The following is a 19,290-nucleotide window of genomic DNA, read 5'->3' on the forward strand; positions in this document are numbered from 1 at the left end:
TTAGGAAGTAAAGTTGGCTTTGATGGCTTCCACAGTTTGTTTGGCTACTAGGAAAGACTTTTCCAAAACTTCATCAGGAATAGTAGGATTTGAAGCAAAGAGGGAGAGGGGAATGAACTGCGCTCCTGGCAACTGGCTATTAAAAAATGCAAGTGCTACTGCTTTCCCCTTCCCGAGATTGTAATTGTAGTGTACCAGCCCCCTAGGAAACACAAAAAGATCTCCAGTCTTCAAGTCCTTTGAGTAGAGAACATTATCAGTGGTCACAAACGCAGCATTCACTCTTCCCCTTAATATATATAAGAGCTCAGTCGCGCGAGGATGCATGTGAGGGGGAACGATCCCTCCGCGATTATAGTCGATACGGAGGATTGAGCACCCTTGAGTGTTGAGCCCTGGGTAAGTCGTGGCATCGGCAGGAGTTAAACCAACCCCAAAGATATTTGTTGTGTTGGCTTCTTCGGCTACGAGTTCGGAGAAGAAGTCGTCCGACGTTACTGTAGACAGATTCTTGCAGGGGAATCCATTCAGAAATATATTTGTGGCGTTTGGTTGTCCAACACAGATGTCCTGCAGAGGATCAGGGTCTGCTGCATTGCATGAATGAAGGAGTAACACAGATAAGGAGAGGATTAGGAACAAGGGGGAACTTCCAAGGGACAGAGAGGCCATGCTTGGTCTACTTTAAATTCTCCTGTAAAATGATTTCTCAATGAGTTGTTTGAGATATGGAGGGGAGATCATGTCTATATATATAGGACACATGTGTCTATATATGCATAAAGTCCATGCACCATCAATTTGTAGACCCAATTATATTGTTACCATAATAATCAATAGGTATATGCTAGGAAATTTTGCGGAAAGGCATTTGCTGGCTGACTTTTGCTTGAGAGAATAGCCACTTCGGATGCATTAAATGAATAAGACAAAATTTGCTGAAAGGTGAGCCTGCGTGGCTATTGTCTCCTGCAAAAGTAAGCCATGATCTGGCTTTGGCAGAAATTGCCTAGCAAATCCCTATAAGTCATGATTAAATTTAGACTAGGCAAAGAAAAGGGTAAGATGTCTCCCTATTTATTTTCCGATTCTGGTATGTGTAAAGAGGAGGTAAAAGCTAGACAAGGACCGTCTATGATATTCCTTAAAACATGGGTGTAATTAAAATGGAAAAATTTGATTAGTGTAAAGACATAACCCTGAATACTTTTCTTCAGTTTCTTAGGTTACGTATACAAGTCCTTACGCTTTACCTCTAGCGTCTCTGTTTCCTTTTCTATACAACACCTATTTAAAGAGGGTTGGGTCGCTTGGTGTTGCAACAACATGTTATCCAAGAACTCATCTATCAGGTGATCTGAGCCATCCGATCAATTGTCTAGAGACGACTGGTTAATACTAAAAAGGCAAAAGCCTAATGACAATATGGTAGATTTGTGTTATCAGTGCATTTTTTGGCCCATGGTTCAACCATCTTTAATCAAGAGAAGACATTTTTTCTTGAGAAAGCTAAAATGGCTATAAATGACTCTTTCTTTAATTTTTGATCGATACAACATAGATATATTCTACATCGGTTTGGTCCATAGCAACTGCTTAGCAGTCTCCATGCTTTGTTTTTGTAAGTGTTTTCCATTCCTTATCATCGTTTGTTTTGCTTCTTTCTACTTAAAATGGGTTCTAAAATAAATTTTACATGCATTTTTAATAAGTTAAAATATGGGCACAAAATTGGTTTTACATTGGCATGTTTCTTTACACGTAAAATGGATGCTAAATTCACATGAGCCCTTAGAGAAACCGGACACAAGGGCTTCTCCAAATTACATTGGCATTGATCCCGCAGATATCTTCTAGAATATAAGAAGAAAGAATTTTTACGTCGCACGGCTGTGCATTCACGTGCAGGCGGGGCAGCACAAAAATACAATGGGGCCAACGTTGTTTGGGTGATCCAAACCATTCATTAGTTGGGCCCTGACGTAGATAGGGTGTGCTCAGAAAACCTTTCCCGTAGGACGATCCTAACCCTCCGATTTGTGGAGGTTTAAAATGGATATAAAAAGCTTCATGGATTGGAGGGTAAGGATCATCCTATGGGAAGATTTCTGGGCACACCCAATCTATGTCAGGGCCCAACAAATGAATGGTTAGGATCACCCAAATATTGCGGTCCCCATTGTATTTTTGGGCTGCATGTGCATTCATGGCCGTCCACCATATAACTTCTCATATAAAGATATCTTTCAGTTTTTGTTCCTTTTAAGCCTTAAGTGATCTCCTTCGAGATGTACGGTAATTATGATTTGGTAGCCAATTTCGCGGAAAGTTATATTGCGGCCGGCTTTTGCATGTGAGAACAGCCATCCAGTCCTTTCGGAGGTTTAAAATGGACGGCACAATATAAAAACCTTCACGGATAGGAGGGTTAGGATCATCCTACGGGAAATGGGAATGGTTTTCTGGGCACACCCTATCTGCGTCAGGGCCCAACAAATGAATGGTTAGGAGCACCCAAACAATGTGGGCCCCATTGTATTTTCGGGCTGCATGTACATGCACGGCAGCCAGCCGTCCACCAGATAACTTCTCATAAAAGATATCTAACAGTTTTTGTTCCTTTTAACTCTCAAGTAATCTTCTTGAGATGAATGTAATTGCAATTTTGCTAACCAATTTTGCGGAAAGTCATTTGCGGCTGGCTTTTGCATCTGAGAACAGCCCCCTCAGATGAATTAAATGAATAAGCTGAATCTGCCAAAAAATCAAACCGTGTAGTTGTTCTCACATGCAAAAGCCAGCTGCGAAATGGCTTTCCGTGAAATTGGCTTGCAAATCCCATGTTTTAAGTATAGTAACACCCTATTTCTGCTGAGTCTATAAATTTGACTTGCTTTTAAGCCTTTTATAGTTGAAGCACATACATGTAAAATTCTAAATTAATACGAATTTATCCAAGAAAAGAACAAAGAAAACCCAAAGTAAACATGCTAAAAATAAATTTCGTAATTCCTATTCCACTATTGTCTTGCACGTCCATAGATCGATGGTCTGATCCATCTGATCTATCGATCAATGATTGAAGCTCTTGATCAAGGAATTGTTCCCTCAATAGATGGTTCTAGCCGTCGATCGATGAACCACGTTCCTAGATTTAATAATATCTGGGCTCCTCTTAACAGATCTCCTCACAATTTGATTTGATCATCCGTAATAGTATGTGATGAACACGATTAGTCACCACTGATCAGAAACGAGGTAAGAGAAATGAGAATAGCATCAAGCAAAGGAACCAATGACTATAGGACACTCAAAACGAAGCTTGTGAAAGAAAAAGGGTCTCTCAAGTGACCCCACTGATAGTGCTTCTTCATGAGTGCAAAGGCCCTTAGATTCATACAAAAAAGTATAAGCTCTTGCAACCAAATCTATTGGAAGGTGTGGCATATAATCAACCTTTTGGGCCATTTAGAATATGAAAATAGTTAAAACCCACATCACTTTTTTCATGCCTTAAAAACTTTGGAGAGATAAGTGTCTATTTAAAGGCGAGGAGTTAAGGCACAAAGAAATCAGTGTACAAATCCATAAAGTGGATGAGATTTTCATTGAATGTTGAAAGAATCCCCAATCATATATGTTGTGAAAAAACCCCAAATAGCAATATGTGATTTCAATGGCAAAGTAAAACAAAAGAATAAACACAAGCAATCACACAAAGACACAAAGATTTACGTGGTTCGGCAAAAGCCTACTCCACGGCAGAGGCGACGAGAAAATCCACTATAAGATTCAGAGATTACAAGATAAGATCGGTCTCTCTCTCACCAAACCCTTGTGAAACCCTAACACACCCTTTTCCACTTTCTTTAGAGCTCTCAATCCTCTTTACATGACTTGCTTTCGAAATAAGCCCTAAAAGCCCCTTTATATTAAACGGGCTTTAAGTTAGTCTTATCGAGCCTAAAAACACATAAAACGGGTCGGGCCAAGCGGCCAGGGGCCAAAGAAATGGGCCTAATCCGGGTCGCACACAATATTTCGGACCCTAAGCGGGTTTGAATTCAAGACACCCAACTCAACAATATAACATCTAATTCATGAGAATTTTTGTTATGCGGGACTTGACTGCATTTCTAATAATGGCATCCAAAGCTATCGACAGCCAACTGAAGAAGTGCTTAAAGTGAGTGACATTATCAAAACAAGGGAGTATGGATATCATTTCCTTGAATGTATAACAGAATCTAAAAGGATTGGAAAGAGAAGTGGGACCGCGAATCATTGAACTACAATTGCTAAAGGAAGGGGGGAGGAATCCAATTTAAAGCCACTCATTCCAACTTAGGACTGCTCACTCTCATGGATAGATGATGTATCCTAGAATCAGAACTCTGGGGTTTGAAAAGGCAAGATGTCTGATGCTGTCGTTTAGGATAAGTGGTGTACAAAGGAGTATATGGTACTTCAAATCCTCAAAGGAGATGTACATCTCCACCAAAAGGGAAGAGAGTTCTTATACTGATTGCATAGGATGCTTAAAGAGTGATTGTCTTTTCGCTTATGTTCCCAGTTGGAGATCGAAGATTCCGAGGGACCCATTTAGCTAAATTTTTGCCCTTCGATGTAGTGCGATTTTATATATTAATGCTGAATTAAGATATGAAGCTTGATTATCTTGTAACACAAAGCTTGATTATCTTGATTATCTTGTAACACATGACCTGCACAGGCTTCAAGTGTAAGACTCATTTTATTGGGGAGGCTAAGCCAAAATATTATGCCATATGCTTTGGCCATATAGAACAAGGCATGCAATATTCCCTACTCTGAGCATCCATGCCAAGGAACCAGCTTCTGCCTTTGTCTAATCTCATTTAAATTCATGCCCATGTGGGAGATAATCTTCATATTCCCAAATATTGGATCTCCTTTCCAAGAGACCATGTATGTATTCTAGAAACCCACCAAATTAAGAAGGATTATAAAGTGAGATGGGTCATGTTTGATTCCCACACTCATGTTTAATAAGTGTTTAGAGTAAATGACAAGATTAGTTACTGTGCTAGAATGACTTGGTCATGGGTTGAGCTTTACTATATTGAGAGATTGGTTGCCAACTTAACATCACTTATAACTCCCAACAAGAAAAAAGGAAAGCTTCTTTCTACTATAGGGATCTCATGGTTTTGATTTTCTTTTCTTGGAAGAAATACTGATTCCCCACTTTGACTAGACTTAACCAAAAACACCCAATTTGCCAAAGGCAAAGTTTGTTTGAATTTTACTGAAAGGCCCTTGATACCCATTTTCTTTTTTTAATCAACATTTTTATTCCACAAGAAAGAGCAGTTGCTAATGAAGATCAGATTTACAGCTATAATTTGTAACGGTTAATGGTTATTTAATGGTAATTAGGACATGTTTTTAGTACCAAATTGATGGGGTGGGTCCCATGCATCTTGCTTCCACCAATAGGAACAGTGCATACCACTGACATTTTTTCCTTTGGCACTGATTTTTTTCCTGAGGCAGTTTGATTGCAGGATATATTGTCTCAGGTGAGTCTAATCCAAGATATATGTTGTCTATTGTTTGTCGCACGACTGTCCGTGATAAGATATGATTTAGAAAAGCGGTATCTTCATCAAAAGAGGATACGTGTAATACCACCCAAAGGGTGGAATCCCAATTATCCTTACTTTTTAAAGATAAGAGTCATCTAAGGATAGAAATCGTATGGGTTACAACCAATCATAAAGTACAAGGGAAGACAGGGGATAAGGCCTTATCTATGAAAACCTATCCTGCAATCAAACATGCCCTCTATCTTGTAATTGGTCTAGGTTATCTTGTAAATTGGTCTAGGTTTCTTCGAATCCAATAATTAACCAAGCTCAGCCCACCAGGCCTACTTCCTTCCTTTACCAAAATTTTACATGTTACAAAAGGATACCTCGGTGAACCCAATCCTTAGAGAAGTAAGACAGAGATCCACTAGAGTAGTAGGAACTGAAATCATGCACCATACACGGAGCTCAACCCAATTTCGGCTTGGGTTGAGTTGGGTTACGGTTGGGAAAAGCCAACCTAAATTAATTTTTGGGTTGCGTTAGGGTTGAGGCATTTGGCAACCCGACCCGAACCCAACCTTATATATATATATATATATATATATATGAGAATAGTGTTCCTGCGCAGCTGCTCATATAGCTTATCTGAGCAGCTGCTTCAAAAACTCATGTGGCCCACATTTTTTGGGTGATCCAAAGCATTCATTTGAAAGGCCCTTCCATGGATAGGGTGTGTACCAAAAATCAGCCCTATAGGATCATCCTAACACAATCAAAGGTGGAGGGGAAAATCGACAAACATTGTTTCTGATCATTTTTTCCACCCACAAATGGCAGGGTTAGGATGATCCTAAAGGGCTTATTTTTTGTACACACCCTATCCATAGAAGGGCCTTCCAAATGAATGCTTTGGATCACCCCAAAAATGTGGGGCCACATGAGTTTTTGAAGCAGCTGCTCAGATAAGCTATCTGAGCAGCTACGCAGGAACACTTTACTGTATATATATGTAATACTTTATAGCAGAAGAGAAAATGGAGAATTATTGTCCAATTAACAGTCAATGTGGATGATTTTGACGTTCTTGCCCCTCCCCACATATCTGTACATGCTATCTATGTGAGGGTAAAATCGTAATCTACATCCACAAAGTACTGACACAGGGTACCTGTCTATGACAATTACGAGAAAAAAAACTACCAAGAAGAGGTAAAGACATATGACAATGACGAAAGAACTACTTTATATTACGCATGCAGGACACTTGCAAAATATTGACGGATTTCAGGCATCTGAAGAACAACAACAATTATGCAAACCTCTATCGATTGGAGGGCTAGGATCAGCCTATATCAATTGGAGGGCTAGGATCAACCTATGGAAATGATTTTACGGGCACAGCCGATTGATGTTGTGTTCCATCACATGGAGTGTTTGGATCAATCTATAAAGCCACATAATTTCAATCTTACCCCTCTCATTTATGCTTTTTTAATAAAAAATCTATAGGGTGATCTTAACCATCTGATTTAAGAGGAACAATATATTATAGAAACCTCTATAGATTGGAGGGCGTGGATCAGCCTATGGAAATGATTTTTGGGGCACAACCTATTTATGTTGTGTTCCATCACATGGACGGTTTGGATCAACCTATGATGTGGTCTGTAAAGTTCTTTGTCGGCCCGTGCATCGCACGGGGTTGTTTACTAGTATATATATGTGTGTGTGTGTGTGTGTGAGTGGTTTTTCCCCACGATCGGCTAACCTGATCCCAACGCGACCCGATTTAAAAAAAAATGTATTAGACGTGTCGGGTTAGGGTTGAGAGATCTATAGAGACAGGCAAGTTGGGCTAGGGTTAACCATCTTTGACACGGTGCTCGGATTGGGTCAGGTTAGGCTTGAGTGAATGTTATCTTGGGTTGGGCTAGGGTTGGCCTCAACCCAACCCGACCCAACCATGTCCGAGTTGCACCCCTATAGAGTATTATATAGTGTAATGCAGATATGGTAGTACTAAAAAGAAGAAAAGAGAGGAGAATGGAGGCTTACATTACATGACTAGAGCCGCACAAAGACCCAAGGTTTTGTCTTTTTGGGTACGTGATGAACAGATATAGATAGCGAGGTCCCTTTTGTGCTATTGTAGGTGCGTGAAAATACTCAAAGAAGAGCAAAGTAAGGTTTGTGCAGGCTGTTGATGGACCCAATCGATTTAAAGCAAAGCTGATTCCCTCCATGTCACATTCGAAACCAGCTAAGCTTTTGTTCCTCTCCCCGTTCAAGGTCCGAGAAAGTGTAACAGAATCACTTCCAATCTATATAAAGAAAAATCATCCCTTGGCACAAGGGGAAAAACAAAACCCCTAAACCCAACCCACCAAAATACTTGCCTTACTCCATTCACCTATCTCTCTTCTCTCCCTCCACTCCTTTTTCTTTGGCTTCAATCCTTTCATAAACTCCATCAACATACAAGAATATGGTTTTTGTGATATCTAGTTCTTCTCCTTTCTTAAGCAACCACAAGGTGGCCTTTTAGAGAGAGAGAAAAGAGGGTAAATCAAGGAAAAAAGAAAGAAAGAGATGGGTATTGGCGGTGGGTTTTTAAGGGCTTTGTTAGGAGTCATTGGTTTTGTGTTCTTTATTTGGTTTTTGTTTGTTGGGTTTCTAGCAAGTGGACGAACAACTGCTGCTGCTACTTCTACTACTACCACAGTTACTGCTACTACTAATACTACACCAACAGGAGGAAATCTCAAGCATTTGCATGTTAAAGGAAGAGAAAGGCCTGTTTTTCATCCGGAATTGGACCCCAATTACATGAACAAGAGGCGTGTTCCTAATGGGCCCGACCCCATTCATAACAGGTACACGTACCCTCAATTGTTTTTCCTTTATTTTCTTTAGAAAGACATGGAGAAAATATTATAATGTTCTCAGTCACTACAAGAAAAAACACCTTACTAAGAAGACAACAAAAAAAAAAAACCGTCGCTGTATAAACAGTTTATAGCAACGGATCATTTTTCCGTCACTATATGAAACCCTTTGCGATGGTTACGAGAATTTAGGCGCGCTTTGAACCGTCACAAAATCTGTCGCTATATTCATTTACTGAAGCCATTTATAGGGACGGTTTATAGAGACGAATTTTTACCTTTTGGCGACCCTTTTTTTTTTTTTTTTGCCGCCAATGACTGTATTTCTTGTAGTGAATACTTTGTATTCGTTCTTGTATATGTATTTCATTTTTTTTATGTTCATGTTGAAATTTCCAAAATTTTTGGATTGTAGCACCTTTCATCTTTTCCAACTTTTATGCTTGATATTCTTAATAATTTCTCTGAGTTACAAAATTTTTGAACTCTCTCACAAATGTAAGTATTTAGGCCTCCAATATTTAAACATGTTTTGACTTGCAGTTTGAAACAAAATGCATTGGTAAACTATTCTTCTTAGCTTAAAGAACACTTGGGTTTTTTTATCACTGCCCTTTATTATTTCTCTTAAGAAAGAAAAGGGCCATTATGGCCATTTTCTTAAGTCATACAACAATCCCTTATTTCTTCCACCAAAAAACATACCGTCCTTAACATTTCATGAGCATACCACCATAGTCTTAAAAACAAAAACTGCGCGGAGTTCATAAAATTTGATCTGGTTCTTTTTTTGTATAACTTTATCGTTTGCCCGTGATTAAGGATATATCAATAACTAATATTCTGATAAAAGATCTTTAATTCTAGTATTTTTATTTAACTTCTTTCATTGCAAAATCAAAGCTCATAACAACAATTTCTATGTTTTTGCCATATTCCAGATGTTGTGTTTGCATGGCTCCACAGTCATGGGTTTCAGTGTTCTCAGTTTAATTTATTGCCCTTTCAAATCAATAAAGGAAAAGAAAAAAGGAGTCTCTTCACTTTATTCATCATACCCACATCCATAATCATGTTTACTCCCTGCTAATCTATTCCTTAATTTTGTTGTCTACATTTATGGGACCTTTTTGCCTTTTCCATATTTTTCTTTTTCCTGTTTTCTTTCACTTCTATCCAAGTGAAATAATACTTGCCTGTACCTAAGTTAGGATTTCCCCATGTTTATTCAACTATTAATTATTTATTCTTTTGTTGGGTGTATTTCTAGGAGAGCAGGGAATTCTAGACAACCTCCTGGTCGAGCTTAGCCTCAGAGGATTGAGAAGCTTCTTCTTTTTAGATGATGAATGACAAGATGTGGGCCACCTTGATGTATTAAAAAAACTATAATTACTCCTTAAGACATTAGAAAAAATCCCTATTTTGCAAAGTGATGTACTTTATACAGTGTAATGGGGAGGTGGTGGGGGTGTAAAGAAGCCAAGCTTCTCTCACACACTAACTCACACACAAAATAAAAAACTCACACACAAAATACCCATAGAAAAGAACCTTAAGTAAAAAATTGGACAGCTTTGGCAGACACACCCACTTTAATATTCCATGTGTTCCCTTTATTGAGAGAGGGAGGAGTGAGATACCCACTTTAATGCTTCTTGTTTTTTCCAATACTTAGAGAGGGACCCACTTTAATGCTTCAAGTTTTCCCCAGTGTTTTGAGAGAGAGAGAGAGAGATTAATGTTTCATGTGTTTTCAGTATTTTGTATGAGGGTGCTTGTCTTTGCATGTAGAGAGAGAGAGAGAGAGAGATTTGCTTTGCATGTAAAGAACAAGCAAGTATTTACTAATTATGGAAAAGTATAGGAACAAAACCCAAGAAATGTTCTAGTAAAACACGAGAAGAGAGAAAGCAAGTAACAATCTCTATCAATCAATCAATCATCTTACTATTATTTTGGCTTTTTTAGAAGGTTGGGTGTCCCAAAACTAAAGTAGTCCCCACCAATCAAATGTCTTAACACATCTCCTCGTGAGTTTTTTCCCTACTTGTTATCTTCTCCTTGGACTGATCTCCGACTGTCGTCAGTTCATTCAAACGTCCAAAACTGCATGGGGATTCTTCCAGCCTCGTGGTAATGGTAAAAGATAATAGTTTACAATAGCGCAAAGCAACATCGAAGCAAAGCAACATCGAAGTAACAAAGACTCTTTCTTTTTTATCTACTTTCTCTTTTTAACTTCTTTTCTTGCTTCATCTTTTGAATGGATCGAGAAGCAAAGACCAGTCTAAAGTAGTAAAAGATTCAAATTAAGACCTCTTATTCGATGCATGGAGACTAGAGCCCTTAACGCCGTGATAGATAGATAGATAGATAGATAGATGCACACTAACTATAGATAAGGTTTTAATAGGTACGTATAAACATGTACAAACCAAATATAATTGAAAAACCCAAAAACTAGACACCTACTCGCAAATAGGCCGAGTCGAGTCAACTCGACTAAGTCACTAGTGACTCGATAAAAACTTGAGTGCATGCAGGACGTATGTATATCAATTCACTACATGTAGATTTTTTCAGGTTTTAAGATTTTAGCAGTGGGTTCAAGTTCTTTAGCAACATTTTATGCTTTTCCTCGAGTCAACTCATTCTATTGTTGAGTCAACTCAACCGAGTTTCAAGTTGAGTCATCGAGTGTCGGTACTATGATACAAACTATAACTCACGTCTACTTCATATGTTATGGGTTCAAATAGGCTTGGTTTAGATTAAAGGCAAAGGCACAAAAAGCTGTGAAAGCTCCAACCTAGGCTAAGCTTGTGATTGGCTTTGATGTTTGTCTAAGAAGCATCTTTGTAGTCCATCTAATAGTGTGAAGGCCCACCTGACAACTGACAACTGATTCTGAGAGCCAAACCTATTATTGGACTTAATTTTGAGTCTGTAATAGGTTTGGGGGCTCACAATCGGTTGTCACAATCTAAAACGAATAGGGCCAAAGTTACATGGATAAGAATAAGATGTCGAACATGAGGAGTCTCACAATTTATGAAGAACAGAGTAGATATGCAGATGGGCTTGAAAGAAAAGCCTAGTCTATGATAACAACTCCAACTAGTATGGTGCCAATAACAGATGCGCTTGGGGCCCTCAGTGCCTTAAATAATGGGTGTCTTTATAAGAACGATAATCTAGATTTTTGCAGCTGTGAGCTCATTTGAGATTATAAAAAGTTAGAAGGGCCTTAGGGGGGACCAAAGAGGAGCTGACAGTTTTTTTCTGGGAGTATAGATGCTAACGGGCTGGGCCAATTGAGCCTTTGCATAAAAATTAATTGCCCCAAATTGTTCAGTTGGAGTGTAAAATTTTGGTTTCAATAAAATTGTTGGTTCAGCCCATTGGTACATGGTGTGGGCCGAGGATAACCCGAATCCGGCCCATTTGTTTTGGATTTTGAGAACCAATAATGAATACAAATTTTATCATTGTACTCAAATAAACGTAAATTTGAGCCCAATGATCAGTTTCAAACTCACATTCGGTAATCAAAATCCAAAGCAAACAGGGCCTAAACATAAATTTGAGTCAAATAATCAGTTTTGGTCTCACAATGGCTTCTCAGAATTTAGTGTAAATTTGATTCCAATAATTAATTTTGGACTCACAGTCGGTTCTCAAAATCCAAAACAAACAGGGCCTCAAATGTCCAAAGAATGGAACCCAAATGTTTGGCTCACAACACTTGGATTTTCCATACTTTGGCTTCTCTTAAGAGCACATGGCAAGGCACAAGCTTGTTGTAGAAAGATTTGACAGTGAAATCCCCAGTAGATTCCCAGATCCATACCCTTTTATCCATGCCAGATTGCTTCATGTAGCACCCATCTAACATTTCAAGTAACTACACCACTGCCGCCACCTCTCTCTCTCTCTCTCTCTCTCTCTCTCTCTCTCTCTCAAAGAAGTTCCTTCTAAAAGCCGGCCTCCATAAGATCTGGTTTCCACTTCTCTCAAAACAATCTTTCACCACAACTTCCTTATGCACTGCAAATAAATCGAGAAAAAGGTCCTTTAGTGGGATTTGAGAGCACCATAACTCTACCCAAAACCGAGTCCGATCTTTAGTGTACATGCGGAATCTAAATCAGTGGCTCATATACCTTCTTTGAAGCTCAAAAGACCCACACAATGCCATTAAGCGCTTCCTTTAAATAACAAATTAATAAAATTCAACATCTAATTGGATACTCTGCTTGTTTGTCTCATGTCCGATTATAATCTATATGTATGAAAATGATCCTTTGTATTTCATATGCACAACTAAATAGTGAGAAGAATTTTTTATATTTTCATTTGAAAATGAGTTATAAAAAAGTTAAAAAAAAGTCTTACTTTTGTTTACACCCATTTTTTAATTTAAGACCAGTCACGTCAGACTAAATCATTGGTTAATTATTCATATATTAGAATTAAAGCAGTTATTTACCAATGGCCATTTTTCCAAAGATTGGGGATGATATTTATTCTCAATGGGTTTCCTCATAAAAATCAAGAGCAGTTGTGGATGATTTTAATAGAAATCTATATAAAGAGATGGTTGCATCCAAGGAAGAGGACTCAGAACAAACCCAAAACATGTCATAATTTACATTTATCTTAATATTTATTTTACTTTTTCTGCAATGTCTTTTATTTTTCCTTAGTTGTAGTTTTACTCCAGGAATTGAAGCATTGAAGGAATGGATTCATCACCTCTAGTGACCATGTCCCTTTAATTCCTATCCTATATTCATCGCATTGAAGGAATGGATTCATCACCTCTGGTGACCATGTCCCTTTAATTCCTATCCTATATTCATCGCACTGACCGCATGTTTGTGTTTACTGTTAAGAATTTAACCGAACTCTTATCGATTTCCATAGAGTCATTTGCATTCTACGTGCATCGACATTGGCAATGTGTTTTTTAAAGTGTCCTTTGTTTAAAAGGCATTAAGAGCCCAAGGAAGAAGTGACATTCCCCTCTTCTTTTCAATCCTATGAAATCCAATCCCATGGGATGGAATTGAATACCCCTTGAATTGAACACTGGACATCCATTCTATTCAATGGCATGCCCACGCACCCATCACACGTATCACACACTGCATAACCGCACTGCGCACCGCTTCGGGTACTCAAACAACTTCATCCTCATAAAAAGCCAAAACATGGTCTTGATATACTAAATCATTTCAAGCTGAACTTTTTAACGTTTGATCCAGGATGATCCAATGAGAAATTGATCATGATCCAGACTCCAAAAGTAGGATATGACGAATTATACGATTAGGATAAGATTGAATAGAATCCAAACGAACTGTGACCCAAACATGGGTGGATTTAATCCGAATCAGGTCCACTGGTGGGTCTAGACATATGGGTCCCACTTAGGTGTGTACTTATTTTAGGAAAACTAATATGTAAGTAAAAACATGAAATTTTTCATACAAAATTCCTTGTCTTCTTTCCCTACTTTTAAACAGCCTCCAAACAGCCCTTAGGCTCTCTTCACTTGCGTTCCCGGGAAAGCAAATCCCTAGAAAACAGCCTCTTTTTTCCTTGACAAGATAGAATTCTGGTGTTCACTTGCTTTCCCGGGAAAATAGAATTACACATGTGGAATTTCTACAATAAGTCAAAAAATGACATGGAAAAGCCCATTTTCCCCCCTTTAGGGATTTCATTTCAGACCAAAAACACTCGGATTTCGTTTCCCGAGAAAACTAGTGCAAAAAAAAGGGCAAGCAGTTTCCCTGGAAACCTTTTCCTGCGCAAGTGAACAGTCCAGAAACAGTCCAGAAAACCTTTTCCTGCACAGATTCCCTAGATTTCTTTTCCTAATGCCACGTTAGATTCCCGGGAAACATTTTCTTTTCCTTTCCCGGGAAAACAAGTGAACAGAGCCTTATTTTCTTTTATATTTATAGCACATGTCCTTCCCTGTAAACCTAGTAAAATAGTGCAAAGTGGAACTACTCTGCATAACTATAGACATGCCATTAGGGATTCCTTTAAATAACAGAATAATAAAAAGCACCATCTAAATTACAAAACGTGTCATTGCTCTCTAAAAGTTTCTGACCCTTCCATTCATATTTTCTTTCCAAATTTGTCAGAAAAAATCAGCTAAAAATCTCAAAATCCTACCAAATTTGTAAAGCGCATCTCTTGCTCCACCTGGTCTGAAATCACCCCCTTCACAATTGTTTTAGAAAAAAATTATAGCTAGAATGAATGAGTTCTTCCCAAAAGAAACCCTCAAGTGAACCTTTGAGAGCTCAGGATTGATTTGTACATTCCCTCTCTGCCCCTATAGAAACCCATCTAATTGCATCATCTACATAGAATTCTCATCGAGAGAATGTCATAGCAAAGAAAGTTCTCCCTCTTTCATAAGCATTCTTTTTCCTCATTTTTTCATCTCCTTCAACGACCTTCAAACAAGGTCTCCAAGACCTACCTCATCCTCCTTGATGGCATATCTTCACTGATTCACCACGGAACAGGAGTTTACAAAATGGGAAGGCCTAAACTCCTCTTTGGAATTATTTTGATTGCTGCATAAGATTAAGATTTTTTTTCTTTATTTGATGCAAATGCTATGAATTTCTCCACCTCTATACCACCAAGATAGTGTGTGTGTGTCATACATTATTTGTTATTTTTGGGAAATTTTAGATCTGTCTACCCTCAATCAGGATTATTTTGATCATGTTTCTTTGCCCGTAAAGACCTAAGTTTTGATTATTAAACCCCTATTATGATTTCCTTCTCCTTCTTGTGTTATGTGCGTAGGCTCTAATTTTCTCCCGTTATAATAATAAGGTTAAACAAGATATATAAATCTAGATTATTTGCTATTGTTTGGAAATTTTGAGATCTTTAGATCATTATCATTTGCGATTTTTTTTTAAAATTTCAGAGCTACCTACCTTAAATCTGAATTTTTCTCTTGTACTTTTGCTTGTAAGATACTTAAGCTCTAGGTATTAAACTCCTATCCTGGTTACATCTTGATATTTTTTTTTATGGGTAGGCTGGGGTTTGGTGAGGACCCCTACCTGTTTATTTGATAAAAAGAAAGATGATACAATAATAGGCACACAACCATCCCTAACTCGGAACATGCGAGGGAGGGAGAAACCAAGGCTCAGCACATATGAGTGACAAACAATAAGCCTAAGAGCAACAACCACTAAACCTAAGAGATCTAAATGCCGGTGAATTACATAATCAACTAATTTGGTAGGGGTATGTTGGGCTCCTTGTGAACGTCTAGGCCAATTTTTCTTATGAACTTCCCGCCATGATTCAATTGACTCCTCAAGTTTTGGATTCTGTTCTTCACAAGTATCCTCTTGCTCGACTGGGATCAGGTAGAATAGATTACATTCATCTGCCCATGATACTTTTTTTTTGAGATTCTTTGGGACCTTTTGTGTTTGTTGGATCATCTTCCTTTTCTAATGAGGATTCTAATGAGGAGGGAACCTCTTCAGGGTCGGAGTAGTCCTCTGATTCAGTGTCCTCCTCACTCTCTAATCCTTCTTCTTTGGGTATAGCATAGCCATCTTCCATAGTTGGGTTAGGGGAAGAGCCCAATAACCCATGGCTTGGGTTTAGGATCTCAAGATCTGTACTTCGATGATCTCTTTCGTTCTCCTCGTCTTGGTCTGAATTTTTCAGTAATTTGAAAGTGTTTGAAGTGGTAATTGGCTCGGCTATCTGTTTTTCCTCTGCAGGTTCCACGATTTGATCTACTCTGGCTATCTGAGATTTAGTTATATCTTCCAGACCCTCCAGATTATTATCCATGGTTTTCTTCTTTGGGATCCTCTTTTGCCTGATTTTGTTTGGTTTTGACTCTTGGGTACTTGGGGTATTTGGGCATCTCTCAGTTTGATGACTGAAATCTCTGCAATGCTTGCAGGCAGAGGGCTTCCGGTCATATTCAACAGGCTGAAATACCAGTCCAGTTGGAGTTTGGATGCGAACAGATCTTGGTAATTCCTTTTCTGCTCTCACCTCTACACAGACTCTAGCATAGATGAGTCTAGTTGCTTCTGAAGTTGGTGTGTCCATGTATAGGGGTCTACCAATTAAGCTTGAGATCTTGCTGAGTCCTATTTTAGTCCAGAACCTCAAATGAAGACCCAAGAATTTTACCCAGATCAGGATGGTAGATAGCTTCAATCTTTCCGGCAGATTGCATTATGGAGTCCATTTCTGAAGGACAAGTGGTCTTCCTCCATAGGTGTTATTGTTAGATTCCAGGACATGGGAGCAATCCTTCTCATTTGCAAACTCGAAAAGGAAAAACCCGTTGACAAGGGCAAACATCTGGAACTCCCCTTTCAGATTCCACTTCTGTTGCAAAAAACTTCTCATTGCCAAGGAATATGGTTTTTTTCCCACGAGATATCCCACTAGACAATGGGTCCATTTTTCTTTTGTTTCTGTATGATCTCCTTCTTCAATCTGGGCTGTAAGCTTTTCAGCTGGGGTTTCTGGTTCAACGTAGTCGAACTTTGAGGATAGGTTGCAAGTTTTGCTTTTAGCAAAAAGTTGATACTAGCTAACAATAGTAGGCTCTCTATGAATCTACCTTGTAACTAATGTCACAGAAGAGGTCTATAGAGCTTGATTGGATTGTCCATGGCTTCCCTTTGAGATCAAGGGAGGGGGGACAAGGAGGGTTGCAGGGAATAGTGAGGGATTTCAACAAACAGTTACTGTGCCTAGTGGTTGAAAAGACATGATAACTGAAATGGGATGATGTTTAGGTCTCCCAAATCGTCTGCTTGAGCGAGCTTTTCCATGGAGGATGAGGAGCGTGAGCTGGAGCATCTTGATATATACCCTCTATTGATATACATCCTCCTTTTATTTTCTAATCATCTTCCAAAAATATATTATTTTCTTATAGCTGCTTTTTCTCTCACATTCATCCCTATCCAATTTTGTGCCACTTAATTTTCCTTGTAGGAAAGAATGCAAAAAAGGAACTTTTAACAGAATAATTGCATCTAGTTTAGGTTTAAAAAAATTGCATCTTGTCTAGGTTCCTCCTCATTTATATGAAATTTTAGCTAAACATTACTTTGGTTTACACTTGATTAAATAAAAAAAAAGGATCATAGGGTTGGGATGATCCTATGGATCTGATTTTTTGTGGACACCCTATCTATGTGAGGACCATTCAAATGAATTGTTTGGATCACCCAAACAATGTGGGCCCCCACTGTATATATATATGTGTGTGTGTGTGTGTGTTTCTAAGCACGTGCATAGATAAACTTATCTAAGCACATGCTCAAAAACACATGTGGCCGACATTTTTTGGGGGATCCAAAGCATTCATTTGGAAGGCCCTTCCATAGATAGGGTGTGTACCAAAAATCAGCCCTATAGGATCACCCTAACGCAATCAAAGTTGGAGTGGAAAATGGAGACACTGTGTGTCCATGTTTCTACCCATTTTCCCCTCCACAAATGGCAGGATTAGGATGATCCCATAGGGTTGATTTTTGGTACACACCCTATCCATGGAAGGGCCTTCCAAATGAATGCTTTGGATCCCCCAAAAAATGTGGGTCACATGTGTTTTTCAGCATGTGCTTAGAAACACTTTCCTCTAATATATATATATATATATATATATATATATATATATATATATATAAAGCTCAGTTACCTAATCTTTATAAATCAGCTTATTCTGGTTCTTTTCATTTCTTCTTATGACTCTCTCTATCTTAAACTCGATCTATGAGAAACTGAAGTGAAATTGTCTATCACATACTTACTACATTAATATTCTTCATTTATTGACATCCTATATGCATATTAGTTAAATCACCGTCCAAGAAAGCAAGTCATAACTTTAAAAATTTTAACTTTAGCTTGTAGCGTAAGGTCTTGTGTAGCCGTCATTGATCTAAGATCAACAATCTAGATTGAAGAATGAGACTAAGAGGGAAATTATTGGAGCTACCCATTGACCAGAGTGATTAGTAAATGGTATAAGGGTAATCGGTGCATCGCTCTGAGACATGGATGACTTGTGTAGCCCAATTAAACTACATCAACGAAGTCTGGATAATGTAGTTGGTTAAACAAATTGAGCTAAATAGAGTTCTATTGTGAGTGGGACTCTAGGAGATATTTCCTATAAATAAAGGGGTTAGTCTTTGTTGCCATCTAACCTGTTTAAATGAGATCTCTCCCACAAGAGATCGTGCAAACCAAAGAGGTAGTAGAAGATCCTGCCCGATCGATCACGGTCATGACCGATCGAGATAAGTTTCTTAATCCTTCTTTGTATTCTAGTAATTTGCATGGTTAGATCACTTTATATTAAATTATATTAATTTCTGTAGACGTGTGACATAGTTTTAATTATAAATATTGTTATAGCATATTTTATGCAATGTCCTAGTTTTAACATGTCGCCATCTTATACCTAGACCTGGCAAACGCGACCCGTGCCTGCAGGTCGACCCGACCCACCCGCAAATTTGCGGGCACGGGTCTGAGTTTTAGTGACCCGTCAAAACTAACCCTCGGGTGACCCAACCCGCAAAAACACGGGTCGGGTCGGGTCAACCCGCGGGCACCCGCTTTTTTAAGGGTGATGATTTTGTTATGCTAATCTAGTTAGATGGGTTTTTTTTTCTAATGCCAAGGATGGTGATTTTGTCATGCTAATCTATTTTTTAAGGGTTTGATGCCTGAATAGGTTATGGCTAGCACCATAGGTTGATCCCAACCCTCCGATTTGAATG

At 38.6% G+C, this 19,290-nt stretch overlaps 1 protein-coding gene and 1 pseudogene across 1 annotated transcript; one reads left to right on the forward strand and one right to left on the reverse strand.

Moving 5' to 3' along the window:
* On the reverse strand, positions 1-672 carry LOC143858493 (germin-like protein subfamily 2 member 1 pseudogene; annotated as a pseudogene).
* Positions 673-7,900: 7,228 nt separating this feature from the next.
* On the forward strand, positions 7,901-10,281 carry LOC143858689 (CLAVATA3/ESR (CLE)-related protein 25-like). The gene is made up of 2 exons (XM_077369404.1): positions 7,901-8,446; positions 9,729-10,281. Exons 1-2 carry the CDS (start codon positions 8,163-8,165, stop codon positions 9,766-9,768), a joined length of 324 nt encoding a protein of 107 aa, XP_077225519.1. The 5' UTR covers positions 7,901-8,162; the 3' UTR covers positions 9,769-10,281.
* The last annotated feature ends 9,009 nt before the right edge of the window (positions 10,282-19,290 follow it).

The sequence above is a fragment of the Tasmannia lanceolata genome, unplaced genomic scaffold (genome assembly GCF_043159265.1).
Source record: "Tasmannia lanceolata isolate RefF3 unplaced genomic scaffold, GAP_Taslan_0.1 ptg000026l, whole genome shotgun sequence".
NCBI classification, from domain to species: domain Eukaryota; kingdom Viridiplantae; phylum Streptophyta; class Magnoliopsida; order Canellales; family Winteraceae; genus Tasmannia; species Tasmannia lanceolata.